The 21,267-nt window shown below is 37.8% G+C and overlaps 2 protein-coding genes across 2 annotated transcripts in view; one reads left to right on the top strand and one right to left on the bottom strand.

The window, feature by feature from the left end:
- Positions 1 to 3,227: 3,227 nt before the first annotated feature.
- Positions 3,228 to 9,520, top strand: LOC121378169. The gene is made up of 3 exons (XM_041506257.1): positions 3,228 to 3,770; positions 7,834 to 7,950; positions 8,894 to 9,520. The coding sequence occupies exons 1-3, from the start codon at positions 3,430 to 3,432 to the stop codon at positions 9,030 to 9,032; spliced, it is 597 nt and encodes a 198-aa protein (XP_041362191.1). The 5' UTR covers positions 3,228 to 3,429; the 3' UTR covers positions 9,033 to 9,520.
- A 6,174-nt stretch (positions 9,521 to 15,694) lies between these two features.
- Positions 15,695 to 21,267, bottom strand: part of LOC121388454 (dual oxidase 1-like) — a 67,438-nt gene continuing 61,865 nt past the window's right edge. The window contains exon 31 of the mRNA XM_041519786.1: positions 15,695 to 17,572. Within this exon, the coding sequence (XP_041375720.1) occupies positions 17,450 to 17,572 (123 nt within the window). The 3' untranslated portion in view covers positions 15,695 to 17,449. The remainder of the gene's footprint in view (positions 17,573 to 21,267) is intronic.

Raw genomic sequence — 21,267 nt, 5'->3', positions numbered from 1 at the left:
CTATGCTAGAAAAGGGCTACGTGACTGCTATTTTTAGGAAGTGCATTAGTTACGTAAATAAACTAAAATTATTTAAAAGACTTCTTTTGCTATCAGGTAAGCGGACAAAGCGTCTTACAAAATACCTGTGGCAGCTCGACGCCTCAATAAATACGTTAGGGCGTATAACGTTTTACAACAAAAAGAAGAAGAAAAAAAAAAAAGGAGCTGAAAGTCATTTGATTAATACATGACCTAGTGTTAATACCTGTATAGTAAGCAATTTCCCTTGGATATTTTAAGGCGATTTCCACATTTAAACATTAAATATATGTAATAACAAATATTATACATGTTAAAAAAATAAAATAAAAAGATTATACATGTTAAAGCATGTGATCACCTAGTCAAAAAATCATACTACGTTTTCAATTTGTTTTGTATTACCACGTACACCAGTCATTGACTAAATTGGGTATTAAACGTTTGGTAATTCTTACACATAATCTTCAAAGGAAACCCACTACTTTTCCTCATGTACCCCTCAGACAGGATAGCACATACCAGAGCCGTTAGTATATCAATCGTGGGGAAATGATTGGGACGGGGAGAAAAGTAGATGTCCATCGACGTCATTCGATCCTGCTACCAGTCGCACCACAGACGAGTGCTCTACCACCATAAAACCACACTAAACTGCAGTACAAAACTATATCGCGGCGCACCTGGTTCGGCGTCACGAAACACCAGGTCATAAAAATGGATTTTAATGGATCATAATCTATGAAGTCTATTTATAGTCTGGTATGGCTTAGTGCAGATCAAATGTCACGATTTTCGGGTATATACATGTATGTGTGTTGCACAACATAGTATTCAGGCTGCGTGTAGCTGTAATCTCCATTAGTGTGTTAGAAAAAGAAAAGCCACCGAAGTTTCTAAGGATAGGGTGGATCAAAGCTCCCCCTGGGAAAAAATATAAATCCCTGATGACGCCCATCAAATTATTTCTATCATGTCGGGGGCGGGACGTGGCTCAGTGGTAAAGCATTCGGTTGACGCGCTGTCGGTCTAGGATTGATTGCCGTCGGTGGGCCTATTGGGCTATTTCTCGTTCCAACCAGTGCACCACGACTAGTATATCAAAATTCGTGGTGTGTGCTATCCTGTCTGTGGGATGGTGCATATAAAAAACCCTTGCTACTAATGGAAAAAATGTAGCGGTTTTCCTCTCTAAGACTATATGTCAAAAATTACAAAATGTTTGACATCCCAACAGCCGATGACTAATAAAATTTTATCTTCAAAAGAACTTGTCGCAAGAAGACGGGTGGAGTGGAGGATACTGTTTACCTCTCAATCTTTGAACTAAACTAAAATAACTCGGCACTATTTGCACGGGTAGTGTCCTGGCAGGTCTACCATGAGCAACTCGCATAGGTTCGTGACCCACAGTAAAAACACAAACCTGCGTGTACATATGTATTAGGTAGGTAGGTAGGTAACTAGTTTTACGTGCTCAGGTATTAGGTAAGTAGGTAACTAGTTTTACGTGCTCAGGTATTAGGTAGGTAGGTAACTAGTTTTACGTGCTCAGGTATTAGGTAGGTAGGTAACTAGTTTTACGTGCTCGGGTATTAGGTAGGTAACTAGTTTTACGTGCTCAGGTACCACAGGGGTTTGGAACACCAATGTATGTATTATACATTTTTGTGGAATGGGTGCAATAACAACTACGTCACGCGGGTTTAGAGCTCTGACGTCAAAGATTGACAGCCGCTATTAGTTCACTTACAAAAATAATTCAGGCCGCCGACCTGTAGCTGGCTACGACACTAACAATAGCCGTACTATTAATATTGTTTTTAATCTAAATTGCGTTTTATGCATCGTATGTCAGACGAGCGCTTTGTCACTGAGCAACGTCCCTCGTTGTTTGTAGAATAAGTGTAATATGTATTGTTGACATCAACAATTTGTTATTTATATAAAAAAACCCACCAAGGCCACCCACCTGGCTAACACACATACATCATAGTGGCACAGGAGGATTGGGGTTGGGGTGTGTGTGTGGGGTGGGTGGGTGAGTGGTAACAGTAATAGCTGCACATTTCCGAGGTTTGAAAATATACATTAGTAAATAGGAACCGGATGGCGGACTATGGTACTTAAGAAAGTATTGGATACACTCCCAAACCCCTCCCTCAATTATCTATCTATCTATCTATCTCTATATCTATATATATGTGTGTGTGTGTGTGTGTGCGTGTGTGTGTGTGTGTGTGTGTGTGTGTATGTGTACATACAAACATACATACATACATACATCTAAATGAGGCCCAAGCCCCCCCCCCCCAACCTCCCCCCGCAACAAAACAAAACAAAACAAACACCAAAACAATAACAAACATACACCAAAACCAAAATTGTATCTTTAATTAAAACAGAGAAAAAGAACAGTTTTAACAAAGTCATGAACTAGAACTAACTGTTCAGGAACATTAGCAACGGTACCGTTATCAGTTGTCATGAGCACAACGTGATGGAACTATATTAGTCCGGGAACTGACATCAGGTCAAAAATATTGACATAGTACCCCGAGTTTTATGCTTGATTTAGTCGGTCACCCTCTAAAGATTTTCCAATAAAATTGTTTCTGTTTTCCTACAAATAAATAAATTATGGGTGTTTTTTAATGGACATGTAGTGCAAGGTACATTTGTTTACCCTTCAAAACAAATATTAATAAAAATGTTTGGCGGGAAACCACAACTTTGACAAAGCTTCTTTAACGCTTAGGATTACAGATATGCATTTCCTCACAACTGAAAAACCAGTAACAAAAAAAAGAAGCTAAAAGCCGTGTTACAAGTTATATTTAATCATAAAAAATGACCTGTGTTTTCGGCAGTTGTAAGTAATTGTCTAATGTTATCACCTCCTTTCAATTTTATATGGTCAGGATGTCGAAAACAGCAGTAAAGACGGTAAGAAAAGAGGACGTTGCGAACGCAGACTCATCAAACCAATGAACCACGTCGGCGTTATTGCTAAATGCGACACAAACAAGGTTTAGAGTTAATCCTTCCCATGAAGATGTCTTCCATCAAACAGAATCCATGATAATAAATTTTTCCATAACTGATGTTTTTGTCTTCAAAAGATGTAGTAGCACTTGCTCAAGGCATTATCTCATAATTTAGAAAAAGAAGAAAACAAAAAGGGGGCTAAAAAAATCGAGAAAGAAATGACAGATTGACGGAAAAAAGTTGTTGTTTTACATATATAAAACTCGCGTAGGCATACGACTTTTTAAAACAGTTTCATACAATTATCCCAAGAACAGTAGGCGGTTCACACCTTAACACTTTTGGAATAAAAGTAGCCAGAACTTCCTCAGTCACAGAAAGGGCAATTGCAAGACATCATCGCGGCTTTGTTTTGTGACCATGAATACCATACTGTTGTTGTTACTGCTGTGTGTTGGTGTCGTTGCCGCCATTAACACGAGAACAACGATGGTTGACCAAACTCTTAATATTATAGAAAAGAAATCTTTAAACGGTCTTTTTCTCAACAAGAAGGAACTGTTCGCCATTGCAAAGCGGGATCAATTAGAAGCCCCGGTCTTCAGGCTTAAAGATTTCTCCGTTTTGTTCAAGTTTGGTGCGTCTTGCAGTCCGTCCGTCAATCGGTACATGAAGTGTAAAAGCAGGCCCTCGTTTTTAACCGGTAGACGTACTGCGGTCAGAAAAGCAAGTCTGAGAAATGGAAACCCCTGTTGTGATACGTAAGTACAATAATTAATATTGGTATTTCGACAATCAATATTGGTAATTCGATAATTAATATTGGTATTTCAATAATTAATATTGGTATTTCAATAATTAATATTAGTATTTCAATAATTAATATTGCAGTTTTCTAATCAAAGTATTGTATCATCTCTTATAGTTATAGTTACCTCTGAAATTTGTTTTCAAAATTGTTTTGAAAAAAAGAAGAAAAATATAGTTACCTCTAAATGAAATTCAGATATCTGCTAAATGAAATTCAGATATCAACAAAATGTACATTATATAAACATATTGTAATGGATATTACTCTACAATTTTATTTGTGTAAGCACATACCCACCCACTATTAAAAGTACATAACCAAATTAAGATTATCATCCCTCGACTTGGAAATTAAAAGAGGAAGATACCATAATATTGAACGCAATAATAGAAAATGTCACCATTGTAATAACGATGTTGAAGATGAATACCACTTCATGCTAGTTTGCCCATTGTTTCAAAACTTAAGAGAACGATATATAAAATTATACTACAGAGGAAATCCTTCTGTCTTTAAATATATACAGCTGATACAAACCCAAAACACTAAAGATTTAATTAATATTGGTAAATATATTTGTTTGGCATACAAGTTACGGCACTCGTCTGTTGTCTAATATTATAAAAGTTATTACTTTTCAGACACATATGTTATAGCTTTGAATGTATTACTTCCATGCTTGTACTTATTTAATATCTTTTGGTTTATATATTTTAATGTATTGTTACTTAATATGTTAGATCAAAAGTATGTGATTCATTGTATATAATAATTTAATTCTCCTGTGTGTTTATATATGCTGTGTAAATATGTTGTGCTGATAAGCTTGTAGCTTAAAGCAATAAACGAACTGAATTGAATTGATACGCAAGTACAATAATTAATATTGGTATTTCGATAATCAAGGTTGGTAATTCCATAATTAATATTGGCATTTCGATAATTAATATTGGTATTTCAATAATTAATATTGGTATTTCAATAATTAATATTAGTATTTCAATAATTAATATTGCAGTTACCTCTGAAATTTGTTTTCAAAATTGTTTTTAAAAAAGAAGAAAAATATAGTTACCTCTAAATGAATGATCGATAATTCATTTAAACGTAAACTTGTATAATAATTAATATTCCGATAATTAATATTCTGTTAACATAATGAAAGTATTCAACATTTTTTATATATACTTGAAAATTATGCTAATCAATATTAACTATGTGTACTGTTCAATACTTCATTAATATTTCTTTAAATAATAACTAAATGTAAGTAATCACTAATTGATTAATACTTTTCATTAATATGGCGATAATTAACATTTGAAACAAGTATTCAATAATTCATTTAAATATAAGTAGTATACGTATAATGAATATTTTACTAACATTCAGTCAAAATATTAAATAACTGATTTAGAGATTAATAGTTAATATTCTACTAATTAATATTCGGAAAATTCATCCAGACGCAACACACTAGGCTAATTAGTTTAATTACCACTGTCGTATAAGGTATATAAAAACTTGTTTTGATATGATATACTTCTGCTGAATTTAATCAATATTATACTATTGTAATGGGGAAATATTAATATTGAATTGAATCGATGGATTTTACTATTACGCACCAAGCTAATCAGTTTATTTACTATCCAGGACCTATCGAATTCCGTCCCATTAACAGGAAAACGCTACTGTGCATGTTCAATCTAACAACCGGATAAATTTAACGACATCATTGGCAATCTAATTAAAATTAGGTCTACTGGTTTCACCAGTAGATCTAACAGCATTGCGTGGACTCCCATGTCCAGGTGACATTTCATCTATAAATAACAATTAAAATATCGACCAATAGCCCTCTTTCACATTCCACTGCGCATGTGACGCTAGTCGTGAACTGACACTTCACCTTTTATAACGTTATTCGGGAGCATACAAATTCTAAAAATATCGGGCGAGACTATTTATACAATAGGGGAACTTGTTGGTCTGTTTCAACATTGAAAAAAACATGGGTAAAAGTGCAGTAATAAACTCTGGATTGTATACTAGTATAAACAAATTATATATGGCTATACCATCACGGTTGGGTTTTTTTCATGTGTCATGTCATGTCATAGGGTTTTACGTGTACATTCAGAACAAGCTGGTGTAGCGCACGCCTGTCGTGGCACAAGAGCCGGCCTTGGCCGGCTCCTCCGCCCATGACAGGAAAGGGTTTTTTTTCGTCTTGAAACGAATTTTATATGAAATTTTATATTGAAATTAGTTTCCGGCATACTGGCATCATTTTGCAAGTAAGGTTTTGATTGGTCGAATGAAAAGTCAACTGGACATGAACTTTAACGGGCTGCTGTTAGATCCACATGTAATAGTGGAGCTAATTTTAATTAGATTGCATCACTGGTTACCTTGTCCAATACAAAGTAAAATAATAATAAACATGTTGTGATTACTTACCTTTGCTGTCAAGGTTGCATAGTACCAAAGAAAAGAGTTCCGTATCAAAGTTCCGTGTAATTGCAGCTGTGGGTGTGATTGGTAGTAATATGTGACATTGATTATTTGTGCAAATACTATTATCCATTGACAATAAATAAATACACTTTTATCTGTTATACAGTTGGTATGCAGTATATACCAGAGGTTGAAACTAATGCGAGGTACCCCCAAAAATGGAACTGCAATTTTCAGGAAAGATGACGGTTGCTATTAAAAAAATTAATTAAATCTCTTAAATGGTATGTGACCCCCCCCCCCCCCCCACCCCATTTTCTTGCAGGTAGATTAGATGAGGGGTGCCACACTTTTTATTGCTGTACTTCCTGGGTGTGTTGATACGCTGCTTGTATCAGTTTTATTAGTAAACGTTAACATTATCGGCAAAAAGAATTGATTCGATCTATTAGAACCTCAACGAATGTAAAATTCCCACCAGAAAGTGAATATTTGTAAATTTTCTAACATCATCGAAATCCGTCCCATGTGAACGTCACAAACGCGGGTGTATGAAAGACCACACCCGTCATAAAATTGAGGGAACAACAACACAGCAGATAGACAAGGAAGCAGATGTAAATGAATTACATGTATGAACATATATACACGTTTTTGGTGAACATTGGCTATCGACCAACACCACTGTTCGAGATTACAAAGTTCTCCTTGCTTTTTTTTTGTTCTTTAGAGTTTGTTTTAGAATTTGATTTTTTTTAAAGATATGCTTTGTAAACAGTCTTAACTCTTAACATCCTTTCAAATAGTCAGTAAATGTTCATGAATATAGGAAAATGGGTTTCTTGTGCTAACAACTTTTGTAGGTGTCTGGAAAAAAGAAGAAAAAGCTTTCTTCTACAAAAAGTAAAAAATCTACTAATGTTGTTTCTCAATAACAATTGTGGATCTGACACAAACGGCCTTCCATACCCCCCCCCCCCCCATTAAGAGTGTCAGTCATGTGACTTGTTACTAAATATAGACAAAACTCATTCAGATGACAGTCATTACCCATCTGTCAAATCTAGTCTCTTCATTTATAAAGGTTTTAATGTATTATAACGTTTGATATGGTTTCTGCAATAATAGAATCACCAGTACTGTACAAGGACGAGAAAAAAATCTTACCTTTTTCCACCCTCATTTTTTAATGTTAATCGATCGAGGCTTGGTTAGTTGATACATATGCAATGGTATTAAAGTTCATGCTTGCGCAGTGTGATTAGAAAGAGTGCGTAAGTGATATGGGACGGAATTTGATGGGGAACGGAATTCGATAGTTTAGGATACTGGTATATACAAACTTGTTCAGATATGATTTTGTGAACACATGCCAGTCGTGAAGCACTGAACAGTTGTAATGGGAAATATTCCATTGAATCGATAGATTCTTCTATCCATTACGCCCTAGGATAACCAGTTTAGGTACCACTAGTATTCATCTTCTAGGGCGTACATAAACTTATTTGTTTTTGCTGAAATTAATTAACATGATTTTTTTTTTTTTTTGACAGCAATACCATCATGGTGCAGCCTAACAGCGTGACTGGCGTGGACACGATGACGTATCAAGTGGTTCAGGAGCCGGACTCTGTCCAGATCGTCCATCTCGGCACCTGCAATTCCAAAACGTAAGTAGCTAGAGTGTGCAGGAACCAGGATAAGCCAAACATGGTTGAACAGCAATATGAAGGCTTACTTCGTGTAAAAAAATATTACTGCTAGTAAATCTTAAGGCAGATATGAATTTTACTTGTAGAATGTAGGAAATTGTATTTCAGGCCTACATATTGTATCAAATAAATTTTGTGTAATAATAATTTAAAGGGGCAATCTCAAAGTTCCTATATGACCAAGATATTTATTCATTTTGCTTATGAAAAAGGTAACAGTACACCTTGAAATCATACTTGCCGAGAAAAAATTACAACAAATAATTTCGTTTACTACTATTTAAAAAATGTATTGGGTTCTTGGGTTAATTATGAAGAGATTATGTCTGGGATCAATTATTAATTGTATTTCAGTTATTTATCACAAATACCTTTAAAATAGTTAACTAGGACTCTTGCAACTATGAGAATGTACCTTTAACATATCAAGAGTCCGAAGCAAAAACGATTCAGTCACTTTTTTGTAAAATGCATGTGTTTTTTTTTTTCACTTTCCTAATCTATCGACAGTATGGTTTCATTGTCTATTTGTGATACAGGTTAAATAATTTATAATTATTGTTATGTTGTTATACTAGGAACAAATTAATTCTTATAGTCTTCATTGTTAAAAAAAAACATACATGTATATATATTCACGTTACGAAAATAATTATCAATGTCCACTCGACCAAATTAAAAAACAACACTATATTATTTAAAAAAAAAAAAAAAAATGAACAAAAACATTATATGATGTATATCATCAATAACATCCCCCCTCCAAAAACAAAATGTGACAGTGATCGTTAAGTTTATTATGGTTTTGCTACAGTGTTATTATTTATGTACTTATTTATTTATTTATTATTATTATTATTATTATTTTTTTTTTTTTTTTATTTTTTTTATTTTATTTCAGCCAAGGCAGTGTTTGCTCTAACGCTGGGTTCTGCACACAGCAATATCGCATGCAGTGGTTGTTAGTGCACACCAGTCCAACGGAGAAGAAGTTCGTCCCTGTGGAAATGCATAACCACTGTGTGTGTAACTTCATATAACTGATAAATCATTCGTTCTTTCAGCTTATCTGAAAAAACACACACTGGAGAAATCCACTTACGTAAAAACACGCCAGCGGTCACGAACCATGTAGTATAATGCAAATTTAAATAAATTTAAATAATAATAAACTGCCTTAAGGCGTAACTTTGCTGTTATCCTTCCGCTTCGTATAACTTTAATATAATACGGCACAATAAATATGGGTCAGTTATTCGAGGCGTTCTTACATCCGCTGACGGTTCAAGCACGTATGTCTTGGGCACATCCCTGGAATTTTCCGGAATCGATGTCCTTTTCTTTCAGTGATAGGAATGACATGAAGTGGATGGACGTTACTATTTGGTGTGCATTTATAAAGTGTGGTTCTTCCTCTGCTTTAGACACACGGAAACAATGGCTAGATGTTGATATTTTATATTTGCATGTTAATGTTCATCATAATATTAAAACTGCTATGTTGAATACACGTTTTTAAAAAACAAAACAATACTTGGCTTCATACTTTACATTTATTCCTAAAACCCTATGGTCACTATCCAGGCCCATAGAAACCGGGGAGGGAAGGGGGGGGGGGGGGGGCGGGGCTCTGGCGTAGCCATGATTTTATATTGGATGGGTGACTCATATTGGAGAAGGCAACCCACACTATGTATGTATGTATGTATGTATCTATGTATGTATGATTTTATAAAATTTAATACAGTTTAAAAAGGTTTGATTGGAGGGGCATGGCCCCGTGCCCCCCCCTCCCCCCGCCTACGCAACTGGGGGAGGGGCGGGGCTGGCACAAAAATGTACGTGTTTTTGTCATACACTAGAAGCTGTCAACCAGTCACTAGAGATTGTACCCCCTCACCCCCGATATCGTTTCTACGGGCCTCCTATGGGCAGTTTTGCCATTAACAACATTTCAACAGTTTATTTGTTCAACTCGTGATCGAACTTGCCGTTTCAAGACAATTCAAATCTGACACGCGCCACTATACTATAAACAAATCAGTTTGCTAACTTTCCTAAACAGCGCAGGGACTATGCCATTGGACTGACAGCTGGAAAGTAATGAGTTCATATCCCATTCAAGGTATACAGTTGTACATACCAGAACTGTACGGAATCGTTGTGCCCAAACAAACTGTTGCTGAGACCACTAGCCCGAGTACTCTGCCGTTGGAGAGCTAGACGGATATTTGTACGGTTATGATCGCTCTCTCAGCTAGTCAGTAGAATCATGGGTTGAAGTATTCATCAGTGATGAAACTTGTAAAAACTGAAACAGACTCGACGCCAATCCGTCAGAAATCGGCAAGTTAATGAGTTAAACAAAGTTAAAGTGCTGTGGACGACAAAACTGCCATTAGGCTTGAAATGTACTTGCAAACACCCAGCATTATTAATTTTTTTTTTTTTTGAAAGGCGCCTAAACATTCTTTTGGACGTCTATAGACATTAGGGTAAAGTGATAAATCCTCGTTAGTGGGCCCATTGGGTTATTTCTCGTTCTAGCCAGTGCAGTGTATATGTAGCGGGTTTCCTCTGTAACACTAAATTGTCAAAATTACCAAATGTTTGACATCCAGTAGCCGATGACTAATAAATCAATGTGGTGTCGTTAAACAAGCCAAACTTTAACTTTCTGTAGCCATTAGGACAAACCGGCCTCGGTGGCGTCGTGGCAGGCCATCGGTCTACAGGCTGGTAGGTACTGGGTTCGGATCCCAGTCGAGGCATGGGATTTTTAATCCAGATACCGACTCCAAACCCTGAGTGAGTGCTCCGCAAGGCTCAATGGGTAGGTGTAAACCACTTGCACCGACCAGTGATCCATAACTGGTTCAACAAAGGCCATGGTTTGTGCTATCCTGCCTGTGGGAAGCGCAAATAAAAGATCCCTTGCTGCCTGTCGTAAAGAAGAGTAGCCTATGTGGCGACAGCGGGTTTCCTCTAAAAACAGTGTCAGAATGACCATATGTTTGACGTCCAATAGCCGATGATAAGATTAAAAATCAATGTGCTCTAGTGGCGTCGTTAAATAAAACAAACTTTACTTTTTTTACCATTAGGACAACCACGGATATTCTAATTTAAAAACTCCTAAAGTATCAACCAAAGATATCAGATTTTTTTTAGAGCATTGTATACTATACCTTTAAGAGATAACACACTGGATTGTGATCAAACCAGTGGCTAACAGTATCTAGCTATTTACTTCGTACTGTTGGAATCCAGTCCTATTGAGTGTTATAAGACCAGTTATTTGCACAAAAGACAAGGTTCTTTGTAATGGGTAAATGTCGGTCATGTTAGCTAGCCGCCAGGTCTCACATATTATCTAGTAGTATAACAATGAACGCATTCAGACGGAAATGACAGGTTGGACTATGGCTGGTTCAGGGCCGTACTTTAGTGGAGAAAGAGGGAGGGAAGGAGAGAGAGAGAGAGAGAGAGCGAGAGAGAGAGAGAGAGAGAGAGAGAGAGAGAGAGAGAGAGAGAGGAGGGGGATAGAGAGAGAGAAAGAGCGAGAGAGAGAGAGAGAGAGAGAGAGGATAGAGAGGGAGGGAGGGAGGGAGGGATAGAGGTGGGGGTGGGGGGGGGGGGGCAGTTGGCTCCTCAAAAATTAAATAAACAGACACAAACAATAAAGAAAACCCCAAAACCAACAACAACAACAACAAAAAAAAAAACCCACCCACAAAGAATACACATACCCTTCCAACCCCTCCTCCAAATAAAATACAATTCAAGATTCTTTTGTGTATAACCAAGGATGTCTAAAATGACTATACCCATATTCTTGTTTTACTGCCCCTTTCCCGTTAAAACAAAAGAAAAGAAAAAGAAGGGAAAACCCCGTTCATTTTAGACGGCTCACGACCCTGGATTCAAGTCAATACCTACTCAAATTATAGCGAAAATAATACACCAAGCTGTAGCGTAGCCAGAGAGGGAAAAAACGCCGAGGGAAAAAACCCAGACCTGTAAAATAAATATCTGTGTCATGGGAAAAATAAAATAAATCTGCCTCATGCTGGCTACGCTATTGCCAAGCTAAGATTCTGTGTTTAACTGCAGTCTCATAAAAAACCCCGAAAGACATGATTGTTTGACGACAACCCACTACACTGTTCTACCACTGGAGATAAAGTGACACTTGTTTTATTCACCATGTCTTTGATTTGATTTATCGTCGTGCTCATATATACAGTTAAATGTTCAAACACACTGTCCTGGGCACACAGTTTGCGCTTTCTCCGACTTATCCAGAATACAAACAGATCTGTCCTCATAATTTTCTTACTAAAGGGAATTTAACCTCCATTCAAAGTTTTATAGCATAAAAGTTTAACGTTTGTTTTTTAACGACACCACTATATCACATTTATTTCTTAATCATTGGATATTGGATTTCAAACATATAGTCTTAGAGAGGAAACCCACTACATTTTTCAATTAGTAGAAAGGGATTTGTTTTATATGTGCACCATCCCACAGACAGGATAATACATACCAAAATCTTTGATATGCCAGTCGTGGTGCCCTGGCTGAGACGAGAAATAGCCCAATGGTTCCACCGACGGGATATGAACCCAAAACTCCCATCACGCATCTAACAAGCACTTTACCACTGGGCTACGTCCCACGCCTCAGCATAAAAGGGTAATGTTACATAAGTCGGCGTTATATACCAGTTGTCTTATTACGAGTTATTTAAAAACGTATCTACGAAACGAGTGAGTTGGATACGTTTTTAAAGAACAAATTGTAAGCTAGAATGTATCTTACGGACACGAGTGGTCTATTAATTTTTTTACAAATCCTAAAAACGAAATTAATAATAATTATTCGTATTTTACAACTTATTTACGGTGCACGAATTTTCAGACAAAGTTTACGTTAACTCCCACGTCAAAGAGCAATCAGTTTCAGCAGTGTTAATTTTATTAGATTAGATTACGTATCTTCGGCATCACGCGTCATTACTTTAGGGAAGCCAATCAGAGTTTTTTTTTTTTTAAATCGATATCTCACACGTGTGATATCGCAGCATGCTACCAAAGTTTTTATACGGTGTTCTCCCCAACAAGTCTGTAAGAATAGTTATACTGTGACCGAATTTCAGTCACTATTATCTTCCTAAAGATTGCAGGAAGTAATGTGATCTGGATGTCAGTGATGTGAAACTGAATGTTAGTAATGTGAAACTGAATGTTAGTCATGTGAATCTGAATGTCAATAATGTGAAACTGAATGTCAGTGATGTGAAACTGAATGTCAGTAATGTGAAACTGAATGTCAGTCATGTGAATCTAAATGTCAGTAATGTGAATCTGAATGTTAGCGATGTGAAACTGAATGTCAGTGATGTGAATCTGAATGTTAGTAATGTGAAACTGAATGTTAGTAATATGATCTGGATGTCAGTAATGTGAAACTGAATGTTAGTAATGTGAAACTGAATGTCAGTAATGTGATCTGGATGTCAGTGATGTGAAACTGAATGTCAGTAATGTGAAACTGAATGTCAGTAATGTGAAACTGAATGTTAGTCATTTGAATCTGAATGTCAGTAATGTGAATCTGAATGTTAGCGATGTGAAACTGAATGTCAGTGATGTGAAACTGAATGTCAGTAATGTGAAACTGAATGTTAGTAACGTGAATCTGAATGTCAGTGATGTGAAACTGAAAATCAGTAATGTGAAACTGAAAATCAGTAATGTGAAACTGAATGTCATGTGAAACTAAATGCCAGTAACACGATTAACTCCCGGACACTATGGATGAGGGTTTTTGCTGCAGTCAATATTTCCTATTACTGTTAGTGCTGGTGCGATATTAGTGCTGGTGTGATATTAGTGCTGGTGCGATATTAGTGCTGGTGTCATATTAGTGCTGGTGTCATATTAGTGCTGGTGTCATATTAGTGCTGGTGTGATATTAGTGCTGGTGTGATATTAGTGCTGGTGTGATATTAGTGCTGGTGTGAAATTAGTGCTGGTGTGATATTAGTGCTGGTGTGATATTAGTGCTGGTGTGATATTTATTTTTCATCAATATATTATTACACAATCCGCTGCTGGAGCTACACACTTATCTAAATTCTTCTATTTCAGCCATGTATCAGGATAAAGTTAAAGTTTGTTTTGTTTAACGACACCACTAGAGCACATTGGTTTATTAATCATCGGCTATTGGATGTCAAACATTTTGTAATTTTGACGAATGGACTTAGAGAGGAAACCCGCTAGATTTTTCCATTAGTAGCTAAATATTTTTTGTATGTACCACCCCACAGATACGATAGCACATACCACGACCTTTGATATACCAGTCGTGGTGCACTGGCTGAAACAAGAAATAGCCCAACATTTCCCCAATGGACTCGCCGACGGTGATCAACCCTAGACCGACCGCGCATCAAGAGAGTGCTTTACCACTGGGCTACGTCCCTCTCCTGTATCTAGATAAATCCCCGTATCACCTTGAGTAATAGAAAACAAACCAAGTTTTACATCATCTTGAAATATCGATTACACAAATCATTATCGAAAAGTAATAGAAATTCTGCACGACCTTTGATTCAGTATGTATGTAGGTAGGTAGGTAGGTGTGTGTGTGTGTGTATGCACACAAACACACACACACACACACACACACACATTTAATATATATATACATGTACATATATATTGTATTTTGTGTGTACGTGCAATGTCAGCCGATGTACAAGGGAGGTAATCCTTTAAGCCATAATATATTTTCATTCAAGATCTTTGACGGGTAGTAACACGCTCGCTTGATGAGCGACTGGTCTAGGATCGATCCCTGTCGGTCGGCCCTTTGGACTTTTTAATTCAAGGCAGTGTACCAAGACTGGTATATCAAATCTCATGGTATGTGCTATCCTATCTATGGGTTGCTGCATATAAAAGATCCCTTGCTACTAATGGAAAAATGTAGCTGATTTCCTCTCAAATGTTTGACATCCAATAGCCGATGATTAATATATCAATGTATTCTAGTGGTGTCGTTAAACCAAAAACTTGTCCAATTTACGGCAATAGGAAGTCGGCTGGGTTGTATCAGCTGATTTAGGGGATAATTATACTCTATTTGACCATGTGTCGGTTTTCTGTCACAAATCGAATTTTACCAAACACACATAGAGATGTGTTTCACCTGTTTTAGCAATATATGCTGTGACACATATAATTAAGTAACCATAACCTATTCTCCTCCCCCACTCTTCAAGGGGGCGGGATAACAAACAAAATATTCTAAATAACATATATCGACATAAATTCAAGTTTTTAATTTAATCCAAACAACTTACGCTTCCCGCATTTCATTTCAACTTATTTTCGTGCTTAATATCCAATTAAGGTTCAAGCACGCTGTCCTGGTCACACACCTCAGCTATCTGGGCTGTCTGTCCAGGACAGTGGGTTAGTTGTTAGTTGGGTAGTGAGAGAAGAGAGTGTGTAGTGGTCTTACACCTACCCATTGAGTCGTTAAAACTCGAACCCTGTACCTACCAGCCTTATGTCTGATGGGTTAACCACGACACAACCGAGGCCGGTGCTCCTCGTTAAGTATTGCTTCCTCCGATTCCGAATTAACTCTCATATAATGCTCATGCTTAAAAAGATTAAAAAATAGATACATATAAACTTTATTGCATACAAACATTCGACATATGGAACTGAAGGTAAAACATGTATGTTATTTACAACATATATTTGTACAAGAATGGCACAGACAAACATGATACTAAACTAATGGTAATAGTAGCTAATTATTGGTTAATACATGTATAATCATAAACAGGTTTACACACTGCACCTGCATAAGCAGGATCCTGATTTTTCATAATAAATATAAATGTTTCATTCAAAGACATCATTTTAAATGTCTTATTGTGTAAAGTTAATTGGAGTATTATATGTCACACATATTATGTGATGATATTCATTTTCAATCAGACTGCACGGACTACATGATCGTTCTTCTACTGGAGTAAAGAGTTTTGTGTATCGTCCAGTCTCAACTTTCAGTTTGTGGTTGTTGATACCATAGTTTAGTAAATTGTTTGCAATGTTCTGGATGTATACAATATAACAAGTATTGTTCTAGCTGTATATTACGTTTATATAATTTATGTTCTCATTCTGTTACTAGATCCATCTCTTTTGGCTAAAGCAACAAGATTTCCCTTATAAAGATCTAAATGTTTAGCTTTAGTCAAGATGAACTGAATATTTTACAATACTTCTTTCTTCGTTTAAATTATTAATATAGTAATAAAGTTTATGTAGCCAATCAGTGGTGATTTTTTTTACAAGGTTCGTGCATTCAGAAAAAGAATATTGTGATATTACATTGTTAGTAGTTTGCGTGAGTAAAAAGAAAAACCCACATTCTCTTCAGCACAGATAATAAAAGTGAGTATAGACCAATCTCAGCTCTAGATGCCCAATTATGGGCACGATTGCTTAACTGTTGTGTTCACTTGCAGATTTGTAAGAGGGGCCTCTCTGGCAAGAAAGTTTCAAGACATTGTAATACTATGAACTGGGCACCCCAGACTTCACTGGCATATACATGGACAGGTTAAATAATATAATTAAATGACATGGAATATCAATCGGTATATTGGTGTCTAAGAACTCATTTTGTAGTTTCTAAAAACAGCAAAGTAATTTTTTCCAAAGACATTTAGAGCATTCTTTAAAAAATACCATTTTTAGTGAAGCCTACTCCTATATATTTTGATACAATTGGTACAATTGATTATTTACAGTGTTTTGGCAATTTTTAAAAAGGTTTTGCGTTTTATCTACATTAGTGCCAAGTATGTTATCTTTGCAGTATTTATCCAATTGATTAAGATTGTAACTGTAGTCTCTGCGGTGTTTCCTATAGAAGCAGGTCATCTGCTTATGAGAGAATTGTCGGCACGTGAGTCCTTTCCAAGGCTGTAGAGTCCAGACAAACTGTTTGTTGATGTGTCAAATGGATCATCTAGCTCAGAATGCTGATTTGCTGCAGGTCCGTAGGAACTACATCTGTAGTGGAGAGGGGTAGGTGGGAGGTCAAAATCTGTAGTTGAGGGTCACTGTTTTTAGTGTGTGTGTGTGTGTGTGTGTGTGTGTGAGTGTGAGTGTGAGTGTGAGTGTGTGTGTGTGTGTGTGTGTGTGTGTGTGTGTGTGTGTGTGTGTAGGGGGTACAAGCCAGATCTTTTCCTTTATTTACAGAGAATATGACAAAAACATACATTTCTTCCACAAGTAGTATGGTGGGGGTGGTGTGTGTGTGTGTGGGAGGTGTGCGTGGGTGGAGAGTTGGTGAGTGTGGGGTGTATGTGGAGGGCACACAGCACCCATCGGTTTCCACGGGCTTCTGATGGCACTGTGCATTAGAAGTTCTCAAAGTGGTGAATGTAGGTGGGTCCATCTCTGGCATTCAAATGTGAGCACGCATCCTGTACAGACCGAGTCATAGGTCCCGGACCGCAGCTGAACACACCAATTCTCTGAACCTGAAGAGAGAAAACAACATAATGACATCATTGTAGAAAGTTTTATGTGAAAATCTAGCCTAATGCACACACGGACTCACGGGAAGATTTCTACTCTAAACTATGACTGATGTGTAATGATAAATAAATCATACACGTACAGTTGACACAATATCCCAGTACCTGACCGTAAGTTAAGGCTCGTATAGATTGTATGCGGCTCGTACGTGCGGCCCGGCTAAAATATTTTTATTTAAATACCATCGACGTCCCAAACTGAGTTCACCTATCGACAAAAACACGAATACGACATTTACGGAAATACTATTCTACATGTTTTCAGTTACGATACGTGAAACGAAATAGATTGCAATCAGTTAACGTAAACAATCAACAATGTGGACGTAAAACAAATCCATTCTAGTAAACAAAAGTGAAGCACCCTCCAGTAAATAGGAAAGAGTGCAACGTTCCTAACTGCGTTAGTAGTATAGGGGCCTGTATGGGGCCACGATTGACCTACTTTCCCGTGATCACGTGACCTTGGTAGGAGACAATGGCCTTTGTGTAGGAGACAATGGGCTTCGTACAGGTGTCTGACCTTGGTAGGAAACAATGGCTTTTGTGTAGGAATCAATGGCCTTTGTATAGGTGGGGTGCAGGTGTATGGCCTCGGTAGGAAACAATGGCCTTTGTGTAGAAGACAATGGCACAATGGCCTTTGTATAGGAAACAATGACACAATGGCTTTTGTGTAGGAAACAATGGCATTTGTATAGGGAGGTGCAGGTGTCTGACCTGGGTAGGAAAACAATGGCCTTTGTGTAGGAAACAATGGTCTGGGTGCAGGTGTGCGATCATGGTGTATTCAATTCAATGTATTGCATATTACCAAACAAACTGGTGTCAGCAAACAAATAAAAGCAAAAGAAAAACATACAGCACCATTAACAACAACAATTAATAATAACACTATGTACAGGCCAGGTGTAAGTGACGTTGGATTTGGCTTCATTGTATAACGTCTATTGTGTTGTTTTTTTTTGTATTCACAGTGGACATACACGTGGATGTTTTTTCACAGTGTTTTATTCTAGGCACCCAAAATAATAGCCGTTAAAATATGTCTCGTGGGGAAGGACTGTAACTGTTTGCTGACTGTTTGGTCTAAAGTGAGGCTTTCATGTCGCCAGACAAAATGCGTGTGTGATGATTTTCATTCATTTGTATTTCTTTAGCACATTGTCGACGTTTTCTTTGTTGCCGTCATTCAGCCATTCATTCATTCGCTTTATAATAGAGGAGTACTTTATGAGACCTCTTCATCAGCCCTCATACAAAGGCATTTTATTACACCTCTCCGAGTGTTTATGAAACCAGGTGAACTGCAAAAGACATACCGACGCGTGCCCGTCTTAAGTAGCAGAATAAATTTGTTATGGTATGCCCACTGACCGTCAAAGTTTGTCTGTGTTTAGCGACATCACTAGAGGACATTGGTTTATGAATCATTGGTTATTGGATGAAAAACATAATTTTGACAGTTTTAGAGAGGAAACCCGCTACATTTTTTCCATGAGTAGCAAGTGATCTTTTATATACACAATCTCATACCCCTTATGGGGCCAGTATTTCATAATTAAACACAAACGTTGTGTGCATGCGTGCGTGCGTGCGTGCGTGCGTGTGTGTGTGTGTGAAACACTACAGCCCATTCCTATGAAGAAAGAACGCGTGACTGCAACTCAACGCTCCAACATAACCTATGCTCTTTTAACTACATTTTAAACACGAGTATTTCCCAAGAGTACAAGCCTTTATAGACAACCAGTGTATTATGTCTGGTATATCAAAGGCAGTGGTATGTGCTATCCTGTACACACAACTCTTGATACTATAAAGTAGCGGCAGAAATATTAAATCACAAATCTAGTTATAGAGTAGAATACACAAAAAACAAACGCAATGGTTGAGAGAGAGAGGGAGAGAGAGAGGGAGAGAGAGAAAGGGAGGGAGAGGGAGGGAGAGAAAGGGAGGGAGGGAGGGAGGGGGAGGGAGGGAGAGAGAGAGAGAGAGAGAGAGAGAGAGAGAGAGAGAGAGAGAGAGAGAGGGAGGGGGGGAGAGGGAGGGAGAGAGAGAGAGAGAGAGAGAGAGAGAGAGAGAGAGAGAGAGAGAGAGAGAGAGAGAGAGAGAGAGAGAGAGATGTCACACGTGATTAATCCATTAGTGTAAGTCGGCGACACGCGCGCCGCCATGGGTTTAACAAGTAGTACGTGTTAACCAAAGGGAAATAGCTGCATTTTTAAACAGAAAATTTCTCTAGAGTACTAGCCTTCGTACAGGGCTTTTTAATTACCAAATGAGTAAATACAGTGATCGATCTAGGATCGATCCCCGTCGATGGCCAAATAGGCTATAGCCAACCAGTGCATTATGTCTGGTATATCAAAGGCCGTGGTATGTGCTGTCCTGTACATACAACTCTTGCTACTATAAAGTAGCGGGGTAGACATATCCAATCACAAATCTAGTCATAGAGTAAAAAACACAAAAAAACGCAATGGTTTGGTTTTTAATTTTTTTATTTCTAAAGTAAAATCACTATAGACAACTACACATGCAATGGACACACATTGGGTTACATCGAGAGGCCTTAAGGGCGACATGTGAATAATATGAGTGTTCATTTCTCTTCATCTTCGTCGTCCTCCTCATCGTCGGTATCGTCGTCGTCTTGTTCGTCCAAATATTCGCCAATCCATGAACGATACTGATTTAATTTAGAACGAATCTGAGGTCTGAGATCTCTGTCTGGATTCACAAACTGAAGAATTTTCCTGGTGTTGGGGCCTTTGTCAAAGTAATGCATATAGGTCAGAAAGCGAGAGTACGTGTCTTTAAATAATTTCCATTGCAATGTCTTCATGTTTCTTTCGATGGCATCTTGGGACATGTTTTTTTCTTCGTAGCGTTTCCTCTTGCTTTGGAGATAATCACGATTGATGTCGAATTCACGTTCCACCATGAGACGAATGCCTTCGTTTTCCAGATCGGACGACGGCTCTTCATTTCCCTCCTCGCACGTTTTCACGTGTCGCTGCAAGTCACTCCCGTCTTTAAAGACCAGACCACACGTATCGCAAGACTGCATCCTCTTGACCTTTTTCAGATAGGGCTCTACCTCATCTTCTTCTTCTTCGTCGTCACTTTCGTAGGCGGGTATGCCTGGTAGTTTTCTCTTGAATGCGTTTCTTTGCATGATTTGCACGTAGAGCTCTTTTTTCGACGGTGGTTGAAACTCTTTTGAGACATTCGTCGTTACGCTCGTGCTTTTATACCATTCGGACGGCCCCGTCTCTAAACCATTAGGTTGAAGGCGCCAATGTTCGGGCGTGGTCGGTTTCAAGGTTTCAAGTCCACCAAGAGATGTCCGTAGGGCCTGTGGGTAGCTTCCTCAAACCGTTGCATGAAATGACCAGTATTTTCCGGATACATCTGCCGTGCCAAGGTTAGGACTTGCTGCTTGTCGATGGGGTTGTTGAACAGTGCCAGGTAATGACAGTTTCTTCTCTGTGTCGGGTCTTTGCTGTTATAGAGGTTCTGGTTGATGGCAATCACCGAGAGGTTTCTGCGATGACTTCCTTCTGTGAACAGGTCGGTGATACGAGAATCTTTTCCAGCTGTAGACATCAGGTCGTCCAACACGATGAGATTTC

This window comes from Gigantopelta aegis, chromosome 2 (assembly GCF_016097555.1).
Source record: "Gigantopelta aegis isolate Gae_Host chromosome 2, Gae_host_genome, whole genome shotgun sequence".
Taxonomy (NCBI): Eukaryota; Metazoa; Mollusca; class Gastropoda; order Neomphalida; family Peltospiridae; genus Gigantopelta; species Gigantopelta aegis.
Note: the sequence above shows the minus strand (reverse complement) of the source record. Positions and strands in the feature narration are given on the sequence as shown.